The sequence below is a fragment of the Salarias fasciatus genome, chromosome 5, assembly GCF_902148845.1.
Source record: "Salarias fasciatus chromosome 5, fSalaFa1.1, whole genome shotgun sequence".
Taxonomy (NCBI): Eukaryota; Metazoa; Chordata; class Actinopteri; order Blenniiformes; family Blenniidae; genus Salarias; species Salarias fasciatus.
The window spans coordinates 11295065-11309350 of NC_043749.1; the positions used below are offsets into that span (position 1 = coordinate 11295065).

Genomic DNA, 14286 nt, shown 5'->3' on the forward strand with positions numbered 1-14286 from the left:
TGCAGTCTGGTCGTCTCCTTCTATCTTACCATTTATGGCGACGTTGGCGGTGACGTTGAATGTTGTGATGGCTCTCGCCAGCTGTGGGTGGGCATGCCGGCCTGGTATGTGGCGGCCTGTCGCGCCAACGTGAAGAGTGGAGCCATCATGTCGGCTCTGTCGGACACGGAGATCCAGAGGGAGATTGGCATCAGCAACCCTCTGCACCGCCTCAAACTGCGCCTGGCCATCCAGGAGATGGTCTCCCTCACCAGCCCGTCGGCGCCGCTCACCTCCAGAACGGTAAATGAATACAACCGAGAGGCCTCCGTGCACACATGTATGTGTATGCTTTATTTTTTAGCCTTTTTTTTTGTTGTTGTTTTGCAAAGACAGGTGTTTAAAAAATATGCACATGAACCCAGTGAAAGAAGTTGACATGAACACATTACCCCACACTTTCAAAACAATGGTTCGGTTGCGTTGAGACGCCTCCTACTCGGACGAATGAGAAAATGCAGACGTGACCCGACACTGTAAAACCTGCTCCACCACCTGACTTAACCTTCACTCTGCACCCGTAGGTGTTGCCTACTCACAGTTTATGGCCTTGTTTCATTCTCCTGTTCAGACAGCGGCAGAGGCCGAGTTCACGCCTTCCACCAGGCGAACTCGTCCCTTTCAGCTGCCAGAAATGCATGACTTACCGCGGGAAAACAACACAGCGCCACATTTAGCTACAAGCTACCTGCCTGAAATACACTCCCTCCCTTGGCATCACTCAACACAATGTTTGTGTGTGCGTGTGTGTGTGTGCGTGTGCGTGTGTGTCCGTCCGAATGGGGGGTCGGTACGTTTGGAAAATCTACACGAGCGCATCCTCGGGTGTGTTTCTGTGCGTCCGTGTGTGCATGCTTTGTTTATGTTTGTGTGTGTGTGTGTGTGTGTGTGTGTGTGTGTGTGTGTGTGTTTGGTTGTGTTCTCGTCCTCTGAGCAGTCCTCCGGAAATGTGTGGGTGACTCATGAAGAGATGGAGAACCTGGCTTCCTCCACTAAAGCGGTCAGTACCATCTGGGTGCTCCCCTCCCCGTTACTCCCGCCCGACACTCTCTCTCACGCTCTCACTGTCCCCACCGCGACACACATATGTCCTCCCCCGGGAGACCCCTCTAAATACCCACGACTAACGCACCTCGTTCCACCGCCGACGCATTCTGTGTGCCTCTCCTAGCATTTTGTGTGTGCTGGCGGGATGCAACTGATGTCACCTGTGGTCATGTCATCTAACTCTCCATGCAAAGTTGAGCTGACTAAATGAGTGTAGAAGGTTCACAGCGGGGCAAAGAAAAGCGAAACGTGTGTGTGTGTGTGTCATGTTTGCACTGGGTGAGCCCTGTTTTCCCTAACGGTGTGTGTTATCTCTAACATGCTGCCACTCAGGAGAATGAGGAGGGCAGCTGGGCTCAGGTGAGGCTGCCGAACTGACAACACCTGTCTGACCACAGAGAAAACTCGATTTCCTGTTGATCAGTGACGGTTGTTTCAAGATTAAACTAATTATTACTGCTTGATTAATCAAAGCTTTGTTTGACGAGTCGTTGCAGGAGAGGTACAGGTGTTGCTAATTCCATTAAAATCAGCTTTTTTTTTCCTATTCGAATGTCCCAGAGTGCCGGTGAGCCAGGAAAGTGATACAAAGTGAAAATTAGCCAGTGTGCCTCAGGATCTTGAATCTGTTATATCGACATGGAATCAAGCCACTGCTGTTGTTCTTCCAAGCTTTAATTTTCCTGCTATAGCGTGATACCATGCTTACTGTGACAAAAATATAGAATTCAACACATTTATTTAAACCCGGCAGCATATTGACGGCCAAGCACTCAAATCTATTATCATTAATGACCATGTAATCCTTAAACAGGAAGTCCTTTGTGTTCTTCTGCCAGTGAAACCGTCCTTTTCTCCCTGTAGACTTTGGCATATGGAGACATGAATCATGAGTGGATCGGAAACGAGTGGCTGCCCAGCCTCGGCCTGCCTCAGTACCGCTCCTACTTCATGGAGTGTCTGGTCGACGCTCGCATGCTGGACCATCTGACCAAGAAGGACCTGAGGAGCCACCTGAAAATGGTGGACAGCTTCCACAGGTCCGCCGCCGTGTCCAACAGCTCAGCCGCTTTTTGATCTGCCTGCTCTTTCATCTGCTAACTGGAAGCATTAGCATTGGAGATGAGAAAGCTAAGGATGCAAATGTGTGTGTGTATGTGTGTGTGTGTGTGTGTGTGTGTGTGTGTGTGTGTGTGTGTGTGTGTGTGTGTGTGTGTGTGTGTGTGTGTGTGTGTGTGTGTGTGTGTGGGTGGGTTTGTAACCAGGGCTAGTCTGCAGTACGGGATTATGTGCTTGAAGAGACTTAATTACGACAGAAAAGACCTGGAGCGTCGGAGGGAGGACAGCCAACATGACATGAAAGGTACATTTTACCCATATATAGAGTCAAAAAAAAAAAAAAAGAGCAGCATCAACACACAGATACATACATTGTGGCCTCATCAGGCCAGGCTGCCCCCTAGTGGTTTCATTTATGTTGTCGGTTTGGAGTGAGCAGTGAAACAGCTGCTCCTTAAACTGTCAAAAAGTCAACCAATGCAGGCCTTCAATCCAATGATCTGAAGCTCCACTTGCCAAGAGCCCCTCACCACACACACACACACGCACACACACACTGACACACACACATAAACACACTTGGATCTGGCCAGCCTGCTCGCCCTTTTGACCTTGAGTTCAGCACATGAACTTGACTCAGCTGTCGTGTCAAATCAGATTCCTGCCCGTTTACACACACACACACACACACACACACACACACACACACACACACACACACACACACACACACACACATATACACACCCACACGCATACACACACACACACGCTCCGCCTGTTCCAAGTTGGAAAGCAGGCTGACAGCTGTGTTTTAAATGAACAAAGGGAGTGTATCAGCGGGTTGACACTATGTACATTACCTCTTTATCCCATTCCCTTTCTCTGTTTCTCTGCCTAAACGATGCTTCCTCTGGGTGGGACGTACGCTGACAGCCTGCGCACCTTGGAAACAGAAATCTAAGTTGCTCTCTCCTGTTTTCAGATGTTTTGGTGTGGACCAACGAGCAGGTGATCCACTGGGTGCAGTCCATCGGCCTGAGGGAGTATAGCGGGAACCTGCTGGAGAGCGGCGTTCACGGAGCGCTGGTCTCTCTGGACGAGACCTTTGACTACAGCAGCCTGGCGCTCATCCTGCAGATCCCCATGCAGAACACACAGGTGGAAACCGCCTTCTGAACTCGAGTGAACCGAGTGAATTCAAGTGGAGATGGGTCGATTTAGGTTTCCTGGCATTCTGGTGAATTCTGTGTAAAGTGAGCTTTTAGAGATCTGTGCTCACGTCTCAGATAATGGCCCCTGCCAAATATGAGCCTCCAATTAATGACACATTTGGCGCCCAGCAGTAGGACGGCGGGGGCGTTATGACTCACTGTCCCTTCTGATGAAAGTTAGTAAAACTACCCGCTGCTAAATGAGCACTGCAGAGGCGGGTACAGCTGGTCAACGTCAGCTCTCCATCAGCGCAGCTCTTCACTAAATTAATTAAGTGCAATAAATAACTCTGACGATATTAAAAACAAAGGAATCAAGCTGTTCTGCTGACCCTGACGTCAGGGGACGATCCATTTATGGACAGCCAGCTCCTAGTTAGTAAACTTTTGTCCACTGTAAGTGGAGCACCTCACTGGAAACCTAACGTGAACTATGAGTGCTTCCTGACTGCCCTCTGGTTCCCTGTTCAGCGACGTTAAGTTAGATCACAGAGCACAGCATAAATGACTGCACAGAAAGTAGACGAGTGAGAAGATCACCAGTCACCTGGACCTCACAGAGCAGGGAGGGGTCGACAGGAGACCTTTTTTTATCAGAGCTGATGTTCAACAGCGAAATCCTCCAAACAGCTGTTCCGAATGTATTAAATGACACCAATACCAGCGAACTTCCGCTCGCTAACACTAATGACGTGGGTGTTTTGGTTTTTTTTCTATTGTTGCACTTGCAAGACAAATATATAATGAATAAGTGTTAATTAAAACAGCAAAACCTGCATTAATGTAGAAACTCAGTAACCTATGAGTCGCAGGCATAATGATATTCAGTACAACAGCCGCCCCTCCTGTCTGAGGGGTCAGGGGAAATCCTCTTCTATGCAAGATTTTTTTTTTCTTATTTGTTTGACGAGAAATATTGGGAAAAATCTACTGGTGGACAAAGCTATAAATAGTTTGATAAACTGACATTTTTCCTCCTGGAATTGTTATAGATTATAAAATACGCCTCAAAACTCATTAGTGTAACAATAGTAACAAACTAGAATGACTAATATAATTCATAAATAACAATATTTGTCGTTAAAAGTGGCAGTTCATCTTCTCACCTTCACTGTAATATCATGGCAGTGATAAGCTGTTCTTGATTTGATTTGACTAATGCTAGCTTTTCTCTCAGTCGTTTTTTTTTTTTTAAATTTCATCAGTGATTTTTTTTTTTTTTTCGTTTTGTTTTGTTTTTTGGCAAGTACAAATAAAAAGATTTCCATTACCTGTTTCAAGAATGGCAGGAAAACAAATGTAAAAAAAAAATTTAGAAAAAAGATTGAGCTAAGCTAAGCTAGCTAAATGTACTACTATTAAACGGTTTCAGTACTAATTTGGAAATACCTAGAATGTGTTTTCCTTGCCATAGATTCACTAAATGTTACTTACTTTTGTAAGCTTTGAGAAATATAATGCTCATTAATTATGCAATGCAGTGCACATGCTGCATGGTTTTATGTTGTTACTATCTAGTGCAGTGAAGGTGTGGACTTTCTGGCATTTCCTTCGCAGTCCGTCCTCCAACAGTTTGTTGCTGTTATGTCTCTATTTGTTTTTATGAGCGCTGCTGATTTACTTTTTAGTGACGCGGTGTGTGAAGTCAGCATTTACCGCTGTCGCCTGCCAACATTTCATTCGGCCTCAGTTTCTGAAGCGGTTGCTCTCAGATCAAAAGTGCTCTGATTTCCTCATGCGGCCAGGACGCACTTTAAATAACTCCCTGATCACAGATTCCGTCCCTGCAGTTTCACATTTGCAGGTGATTGTTTCTGGAAGACGAACAACAAAAAACAGGTTTAAGAGAGGGTGTTTTTTTCTTTTGATTAACAGATATTAGGGTTAGCATCAGCTCTTGTTGATTTATTTCCACCACTTTCAGCTCACAGGCTGTTTGTTTTACAGGCCCGGCAGGTTCTGGAGAGGGAGTTCAACAATCTGCTGGCCTTGGGGACGGACCGCCGATTAGAGGAGGTAACTACTGAAGCTGCTACTTTGTGCCTTTCTCATTACCAGAAATTTGATCAAACAAACAAACCTGTGTGCCTTTGCACTTCTTTGTTTCCGCAGAGTGGAGATGATAAGTCGTTTCGACGCTCTCCGTCGTGGCGTAAGAGGTTTCGAGCTCGCGAAGGGGGGGCGGGCTTGGGCATGATGGCGGGCTCCATGGAAACGCTGCCCGCCGGCTTCCGCATGCCGTCCATGTCCATGCCGCCCTCTATGAATCTGGCATCCAGGAAACAGCTTCAGCCTGAAGGTGTGTTTCTGTCTGAGTCCAGCTACTTAAGCTTGTGTCATTTTCTGTGTGTTTCTCTGACTAACAGCATGTTGTGTTCTCTCCGTGCCTAAAAACCCACTGCGCCGCCTCCTCCTCAGTTCCTCCCCCAGCGCCTCCGAGACTTGACCCCTCGGCCGTGCGGACGTACTCATGCTAACTACACTCAGCTTACTAACAGGAGCGCTAATGCTAACAGGTGAGTTTTACTAGACGACCTGCAAGAGTACCACATCACACCATCAGGCCCAGGCGCCATTGTTTTACATGGGCCAGAGACTATTTACACCGGACAAGGGAGTAGTGGGCCTCAGTGCTGTTCTATCAGTTAAAGTTCACCATGAGCAAAAAAGATGGCCGCCAACCACGTTGGAGGTATCAAGCAGAGCACTCTGCACTGCTGTCACCAGATGAGCCATTTTTTTGTTTTGTTTCAATAAATTGAGATGAGAAAAACACACTTCCATGATATAATATCACTGAACTGTGAACTTTTTGCATTTCTAATGAAAATTCAGCTTTTTGTCAGAGTGTATTCCTTCGTGAAGCATCCCCAGTCTCACTGATTCAAACCTTCTGCCGAAGTGCTGCGAGGCGATGGTGCTAATCACTGCACCACTGTGACGCAGCACAGTTTTTACTAACAAAACACTGATTCAATAAATGATTATGAATGGGTGGATTGTTGCATTATTCTCAACTGAAGTTTCTAATAGCCATTCCCGGCCGGATCAGCCTGCACCTTGTCCAGGTTCTTCTGGTTGGTCTTTTCTCTCTTTACTGTACCCTAAACTTCAAACTTCAAACTTTATTTATTTGTATAGCACTTTTCATGATAATAAAAACAACGCAAAGTGCTTAACAGTAAAAAAAAAAAAAAAAAAAAAAAAAGAATAAAAGCCGCACCATCAATAAGTGTACACCACACGCACACGCACACACATACACAAAAACACACACACACATGCACGCACACACACACATACACCCAATTTATGCCCATAGCAAGGCAGAGGAGACATGGCATGGCACTAAGCATCATGGGAAAACACTACCAGTGGGGCCGTTCACACCAGGAGAAGGCGAAGGTCATTAGTACTGGGGCACCAGCGCTCAACCCCCGACCCCGTCAGACCAACGGGATCCCGCACACCAAGGTGTGGAGACCCCCAGGCCAGCCAGGACCAGAGGACTCGAGCGCAGCAACCCCAGCAGAGGACCGGGACCAACTCCCGGTGTGAAGGACCCCCCTGAGGAAACACTGGAGTTAAACAGATGTTAAAAAGACATGATACAAAGCTAATAATAAAAAAAAAAAATTAAAAAGTAAGATAAGATTATAAAATAGAAAATAAAATAAATTAAAAGTACATAGTAAAAATAGAATGAATAAATAGGATAAGTATATTAAAAATTAAAATGACCAAAAATAAAAATGATGGAGATAAGAAGTATAAAAGGTCAATTAAAAGCCAGATTAAAAAGGTGTGTTTTCACCACTAGTTTTCTAAACATGGAATGAATTTTGGGTGAAATCTTGAACTTCTTAATGGTTTTTTTACATTTTTTTTATCAGATATAGTAGGATTTTTTTTTATTATTATTATTTTGTTTGGGTTTTTGTTCTTTGGCACAGTCCTGACGTTTGTCTCTTCCTGTCTTTTTCAGTGCATTCTCATTACCTGTATGGACATATGCTTGCGGCCTTTTGAGAGTGATATGCCAAATCTGGAGAGGGGGACCTGGGTGCCTCGGGGGTGGGGGGCGCTTCACCCTCCCCCCCGCTGCCCGGCCTTTCCTCCCACTCTTCACCTCTCACACCTCTCCTACGGACACGTGCAATACAGAGGCCAACTCTGACCTTTGAACTCTCGAGGGTGCTCATTGTCTGCGCTCGCTGCTGTAAAGGAGGCTCTTCCTGGTCTCTCCCGGTTTACCCCAGTGCTCCCAGTAGCCTTGTTGTTGTGGTGTTGTGCTCCTGCTCCCCTGGTCTCAGCTGTGGGTTCTTGTACTGGTTCTAATGGTCTCGACATGGCCAAGTTCAAACCAATCTCCCTGTGTCATCACGTCCTCGGTGACGATGCAGCGGAGGATTGATGATGACGATGATGATGATGATGATGATGATGATGATGATGATGATGATGATGACCAGCCATTGGTTTTTACTTGGGAATGATGAATACTTGTATAAAAGGCAGATCCCTCCGCACATTACCCCTCTACCGGTTATGCAAGGTATTTATCGTCTCTGTACATAAAATGAATGACTTATGTTTTTTATAGAAATATTATATATATAAATATATATATATATATATATATTGGAAATATATATGGAAAACAATATAACATCATTACTGTATGAAACCCAATGCCCTGTATTCAATAGTGACTGTTCTTTCTCTCTCTCTTTCTCTTTCTTTCTCTTGCTCTCTGCGTCGGACCTTCGTGTGTCTTTTGCTGTATGCTGTCAGTGTGTGAACTGTTGGTGGGAGAGACCTGCTAGGGGAAGTGAGTGTTTCTACAAGGACTCTTTACAGGTTCATGGGTCCAATTTCAGACTTCTCTCTTTGCCTCTTCTCCCGTTCTTTCCTCCTCCTTCCTCCTTCCTCCTTCCTCCTCCTCCTCTTTTGACACGATGTAGCTGTTACCTCTCCTCTCTCCACCTCTCTCGCCTTCTGTATGACACTATGTAGCCTAGAATAGAGAGAATCCTTTGTTACGGCGTGTGCGCGCGTGCGTGCGTGTGAATGATCGGAGCGGTCTGAAGTGCTGGAGACTCGTGGAGAAGCTGTGTGTGAGTGCCAGAGGCCGACCCCAGCCATGTGACCATGACGTTTTCTCTGTGAATGATCGTGTGAACACCGTAGCTCCTTTCTGTTGACTCCTTAACTTCTCTCTCGAATCAAACTGTAAACTGCTGCTCAACATCAGCCGATGATACCCGCGACGGAACTGCTCTCGGTGACAGACTCGGCTGATCTCGTCCCGTCGCCTCCCGTTGAGTTGCCATGGAGACGTGCTATCGAGCAGTCAGTACTCTTGGCTGAGAAACTCCTCGTGTAAATGAGAACACAGCATATGAACCAGTGAAGTGCTGGAATGGGTGTACAATCTTTCTTTTTTTATTTGACAGTTTTTCCAAGGTGTCTAAAAGGTGTAACGTGCTATGTGGCAGCTATGAGTACTGTGTCTTTATTCCAGGTGTGAAACAATGCTGACAAATCAAGATTTTATTATTTGGCTATTTAAAAAAAAAAAAAAAGTGTACTGTATTTATGACACTATATAGACATGAGTAAAGCTGTTTTTTAAAGATTTCGACTGCTGTGTTTTTCTTATAATCTGAAGTTTAGTACGAACCCCGTGTGGATTTTCTGAGTCAATAATTATTCACTGTTGTTTCTGTCATGAATATTCACGCCGAATGCAAATAACATGAGTTCAGTGTGTTCAGCAAAGTGGAGATCACACTGTAGTAGTGCATGACAGACATGTTGATTGTGTTTCTACAGTCTGAAAAATATCTTAAACTGTCCCGTGGACACCATAAAATATGTCCAGATCATTGTCACGGTTTATATAACGCGGATAAACTGTCACCATCACCAGCATAATTAGGTTCACGGTCAAGCATCTTGCTTTTTCTGATTAATTCTAACATGCCCACAGTGTGAAAGTCTATATTGTTAATCGCAGAAAAGACAGTGTATTGAAAATCATCTTTAATTAAGGAAATTAAACAGAAAATATCACTTTTCTAAAAATACACAACAATCTTAGTTATAAAAGTCAAAAATAAATTAGCAAAAAAATAAAAAATAACAATGGCAAAACCACTCTGTAAAAAAAGGGAACGTATTTACATCACTAGCATTCAGTAACCAGTTTAAATTAAGCAGATCTTGGTCAAAACTGCCATGGTACATATTGGCCCCACAAATAAACTCGTTTTTTTTAAGCAATAAAAACTCACACGAAAAGAATGAAAGATCAGGGAAAGGTTTTCAAAAGAGGAAAACTTAACTTAAGAAAAAAACAGGTTTGATCATTCCTCTGTGGATCTGTGAGCGTGGAGTTGAGCCTAACGGAGATCCACTCTAATAACTAAGTGTTGGGATCATGCAGTAAATCTCTACTTTGACGGAGCTTCTACGGCTCTGAAACACACCTCTGGACCGCAGGATAAGGCAGGATGTGAAGGGAATAAGGCCTTATTGTGAACGTGAGGAATTTGATGTGGTATGCAGACCCTTAGATGAGCAGAGTTACAATAACGATCACCTTTACAAATTTCAAAATTTAGCATGAGACGAATAACATTCAGATCAGTAGATGCACAAAATTATGAATATTTTAGAAATGGTTCCCGGTCTCCAATGCAAATCGTCACTTCATTTTGTGTTTGTACGTGGCTCTCTGTGCACCTACGGGTCCGCCGGTTGGAGAGTCTATTTGGGAATGTCCACAGGAAAGGCCACGGGCCCGTCGGCTGCAGTGATGCCGTCCACGATGGAGGTCAGGGCGCGCATGTTCCCCTGGTCCGGAGAGTCAGCGGCACTCAGCAGATCTGCAAACAGACCCAGTCACACTCTTAGTATCTGTGTGTATGTGTGTGTGTGTGTGTGTGTGTGTGTGTGTGTGTGTGAGTGTGTGTGTGTGTGCTCACCCTCGCTGCTGTAGCTCTGCGTGCACTGCTCTGGGGTGCTGCTCCACTCCGGGCTGCTGCAGCAGGTGCTGCCCGAACTGGGCTCGCTTGATGACGACACCTGTTACCATAGAGATGCACACACAGAAGTCGCTGTCAGTCACCCTGGGGTGATACGGCACGCCACCCAGACCTCTCCCAGAAACACGGCACACACTGTGGCACCGTTTCACACCGCACACTCGCATACCAGCAGCGCATGCTGCGGCATCGGAGGACAACCTGACGAGATTTCCCTCAGAAAATACATGTGGAGAAACAAAGCTGTAGATTTCATGTAGAGTTTCATCTGACATGTTTTAGTTTTAGAGATACAAACAGATCAGTGTCTCAATAGTGAAAACTTCTGACAGAACAGCAATTGAACTTTTTTCATGTCAAACAGGACCACTGGTTTATTTCCCTAAAAAGACCTCAGCACTTATCCTCAATGATCAAATTTAAAGCAGGTTTAAGAGTTTATCAGTTCATCAAAGTTACACATTTCTTAAAAAAATGTCCTTACATCTTAATTTGAAGTTCGCACCTGTACTTTTCTACTCCTGTCAGCATTTCTACTCCTGTTTTCTTTGCCTTTTGGCTCTTCTCTTGCTGCCTTCACCTCTCCTCTACCCCCCCATCCTCGCTCTCTGTCTCACTCACTCTTGGCTGGCCGGTGCTGGGTCGGTAGTGCAGTCCCTGCTGTCCGGTCTCGCTGTCCTGCTGGTTGAGGGAAGACACCAGGGCCTGCAGTCTCTCGATGTACTGGATGGCACTCCGCAAGATCTCCACCTTGGGCAGCCTTTGATTGGGGTTCATCAGGGTGCTCCTCTTCAGCGCGTCGAAGGCCTCGTTCACCTTCTTCAGACGCCTCTTCTCCCTCAGCGTGGCCGCTCGCCGGCGGTCCATGGTCACCGTCTTCCTCTTGCACAGCTTGCAGGCCCAGGGCAGGCACTGGCCCGGGCAGTGGGGCTCGGCGTGAGGCGACAGGCTGGACGGAGAGGCTTTGTCCTCCGCGCCCGTCACTCCGACCCCGACGGCCCCCGACAGATTCCCGCACAAGCCCATCATGGAGTTCCTGTCCTGGTAGCCGGGTTGGTCGTACGCCCCGGGCAGACGAGAGGGGAAGTAGGTGTCTCCTCCTTCGTAGAAGCGCTGGTCGGGGAAGAAGTACGGGTTGGTCTCGAAAAGCTCCATGCTGGACGATGCCGCGGTCTGAATGTCAAAAGGGGGCCAAAGATTCCCGTTTCCTCCGGAGCTGCTCGCCGGTGAGCGTGTCTTCGGTCCTTGCGTCTGGAGCGTGTGCTGGAGTGTTACGTGTGTGAGCTTGTCTTCTAACCCGGCCTGAGTTTGTGATGAGTGGAAGACGTGTGGAGAACAACTGGTGTGGAGCAACTGTAGGCTGGCATTTAAACCCCTCTGCCTGCTGCAGGATCACAGGGTTAAAATTAGCACGAGCCCCCAGAAACCTGACACGACGTTTAGCTGTTGCTGCACATCTACACTTCACATCTCTGTTGGGCTCTGCTCTCTAGGGCTTTAAGGCCCATTTGTGTGTGCGCGTGTGTGCCCTTCTGCGGGCTTTGGAGCTCATGTGCATCTTAAGAGGCCAGGATATGATCGAGTTGCTGTGGAAATGGGAGAGATAACCTCACATCAAAGATGTTCATCTTAATGAACTAATCCCCGACTCGCGTCCCCCTCCGTGACACCGAGCATGAGGGGCGGAGGGGACGGTTTGGAGGCAGCTGTCACTTCCACCGGGAGCCGGAGACAGAAACTCGCTCCGCTTTAAGTTCCGACGGGACCGGAGATTGATGTTTACTCACTTTAGATTAGGACGAAGTTAAATCAGTGTATGCTGATGCGATATCATACATCAATACACTGCATGTAGAAAAAATGAAGAGACATGAAACCCTGTGGCACTGACCACATTCACAGCTCCTGACTTCACCCATAAGACGATTGCACAGCATGACGCAAGTGACGCTCTGAGCTATAACGTGCTCAGAAGCAGGCAAGTCCGTACAGCATCCCCGGGCTGACACTGGCTCGCGTTACTCTTCCAAGTTGAGGGACAACAACGCATCCCGACCTCTTCCGGCCGGTCGCGGTGTTAGGGCTCGCCGCCGGGTGCAAATCCTTCCAGGACATGTCTCACCTCATAGCTCACCGGCTAATTCAAAGCGGCTTCCGCCAGCGTGGACGGAGAGCCAAAACACACACCCAACAACACACCGTCAGAGGAGAGCCGGCCTGGAATGGTCAGCATGGCGTGAGATGTGTTACATTTCTGTGTATCCTGTGTCGCTAACATGGGTTCATCGCAGACTGATTCACGGGAGAAATTACAGCTGAAGAAAGGAGAAATGGTTGGTTTTGTGACCACAGTTGATAAAACGCTGCCATTTTTGCCATCATTTGTTCTCAAGCAAGTTCCTGGTAAAATAAAGGTCAAATGAAACATTAAAATCGGAGTGGGACGGAGTGGCTGATGGCACCAATAACACTAACATCCAGTCTAGCACATACCGCAATCTGACCTTTTTTGAATGTGTTTCTATTCTTTTTGCACTTTCCATCAAGACACAGTGAAATGATATCAATAATATGACCATTTTTCACACATTATGACACGGCGGGTACACATTCATCTAATTTTCTGTTACGATAGCAGATATTCTGCACTGGTTGGTAAGTGAGAAATTTCAGACATCCAAGTGAGCTCAACACATCATGTATACATGATCTCTGATCAATACACAGAAGTTCCCACTGAGCAGAAGGGTTCAGGGTGTGTCCTGCTGTCACCCTCGGTAGGCTGGGATCGGCTCCCGCTCAGCAATGAGCAGAACTTCTAAAATTTGTGTTTATCATACCGAGTTTCTATACTTCAGTTTAATCTGAGGTCATCTACTGTTAAAATACGCTGTTTCAAAGTGGAAATAGAATATTTTTGCTCCATTGTTATCGTGCTAATGGAAAAAGCTGGATTCTTCATTGAATCAATGTTCCTTTTCCAGGTATTTCATGTGTTTTAAGACACCAGCCACAAGGCTACAGTTACACTGCAGTTTTAAAAAGTGAAGTTTTAAAATATTTCAAATAATTGACCTTGTTGAACAATGAAGTGACGATGGAGCTTGAGATTCGGCGCTAAATGCTTGACGGTGGCGCGGCAGGCCTGGCTGCAGGGCTGCGGCCCTCTCCTGGGCTTTGGGCTTAGGTCTGGGGTTGAGACGGGGTGCGCAGTGGTCGCTTGGCACGGGGCTTCGGTGGGCTGTCAGGTTAGTCTGTGATGGATAGTCACTGATGGCCGAGTGAGGACAAAGACGCCTGTGTTGGACCGAGGGGCGCAGCGGGGAGGGGGGCCTGCAGTGTGTCAGAGTCACTCATAGCCTTCTGTCATCTTAACCTATTGTCAGCAGAAGCAGAGAGCAGTGCGTGCGTGCGTGTGTGCATTTCTGAAGTGAAAGTTTCGAATGAAATACACAGGAAGTGACAGTGTTTACTTGCAGACAAACTGCACAAAACATTATCTTTCATCCTGAATTCAGTCGAGTCATTTAATGTAAACAAGAGCGGTGAGTTGAGTCCTGCAGAAGCGACAGTCAGTGTTTGTGTTTTTGATGTTCCATCATCCAGTAGTTCATACATTTTCTTGATTATGTGTTTAATTAGACCTCTGCAGTTTGTATGAGAGAGAGACTGAATGTGTTTTTACACTCCACTCCCAGAAAGAAGACAATGTTTAGGCGTTTGTTAACATTGTGGTTGATGAGAATACAGAGACCCCCGGGAATGGGAAGGGATTAATCCTGGTGTCGATAAAGTCACTGAACATTTTTAAGACAAACTTTTTAATTCAATGATTAATCAGTTTCTAATATATTTGATGCCATAATGACAGTAAGACC

The 14286-nt window shown here is 46.2% G+C and overlaps 2 protein-coding genes across 4 annotated transcripts in view; one reads left to right on the forward strand and one right to left on the reverse strand.

The window, feature by feature from the left end:
* The window catches only part of ppfia4 (PTPRF interacting protein alpha 4), a 57911-nt gene extending 44082 nt beyond the window's left edge, over nt 1-13829 (forward strand). For 2 of the 3 annotated variants that reach the window (XR_003931547.1, XR_003931548.1), the window contains 11 exons: nt 82-282; nt 977-1039; nt 1420-1446; nt 1951-2126; nt 2352-2449; nt 3131-3306; nt 5307-5375; nt 5472-5658; nt 5778-5875; nt 7345-8441; nt 13811-13829. Coding sequence is in view for 1 of the 3 variants with exons in the window: in XM_030092534.1 (XP_029948394.1) it covers nt 82-282; nt 977-1039; nt 1420-1446; nt 1951-2126; nt 2352-2449; nt 3131-3306; nt 5307-5375; nt 5472-5658; nt 5778-5836 (1056 nt within the window). In the remaining 2 variants the exon portion in view is untranslated. Of the gene's footprint in view, nt 1-81; nt 283-976; nt 1040-1419; nt 1447-1950; nt 2127-2351; nt 2450-3130; nt 3307-5306; nt 5376-5471; nt 5659-5777; nt 5876-7344; nt 8998-13810 lie in introns of those variants that run through there. The other variant, XM_030092534.1, reaches the window with a different exon arrangement.
* Nucleotides 10103-11581, reverse strand: myog (myogenin). The gene is made up of 3 exons (XM_030092548.1): nt 11030-11581; nt 10349-10448; nt 10103-10249 (listed from the first exon to the last, which is right to left on the reverse strand). Exons 1-3 carry the CDS (start codon nt 11561-11563, stop codon nt 10131-10133), a joined length of 753 nt encoding a protein of 250 aa, XP_029948408.1. The 5' UTR covers nt 11564-11581; the 3' UTR covers nt 10103-10130.
* Nucleotides 13830-14286: the final 457 nt, after the last annotated feature.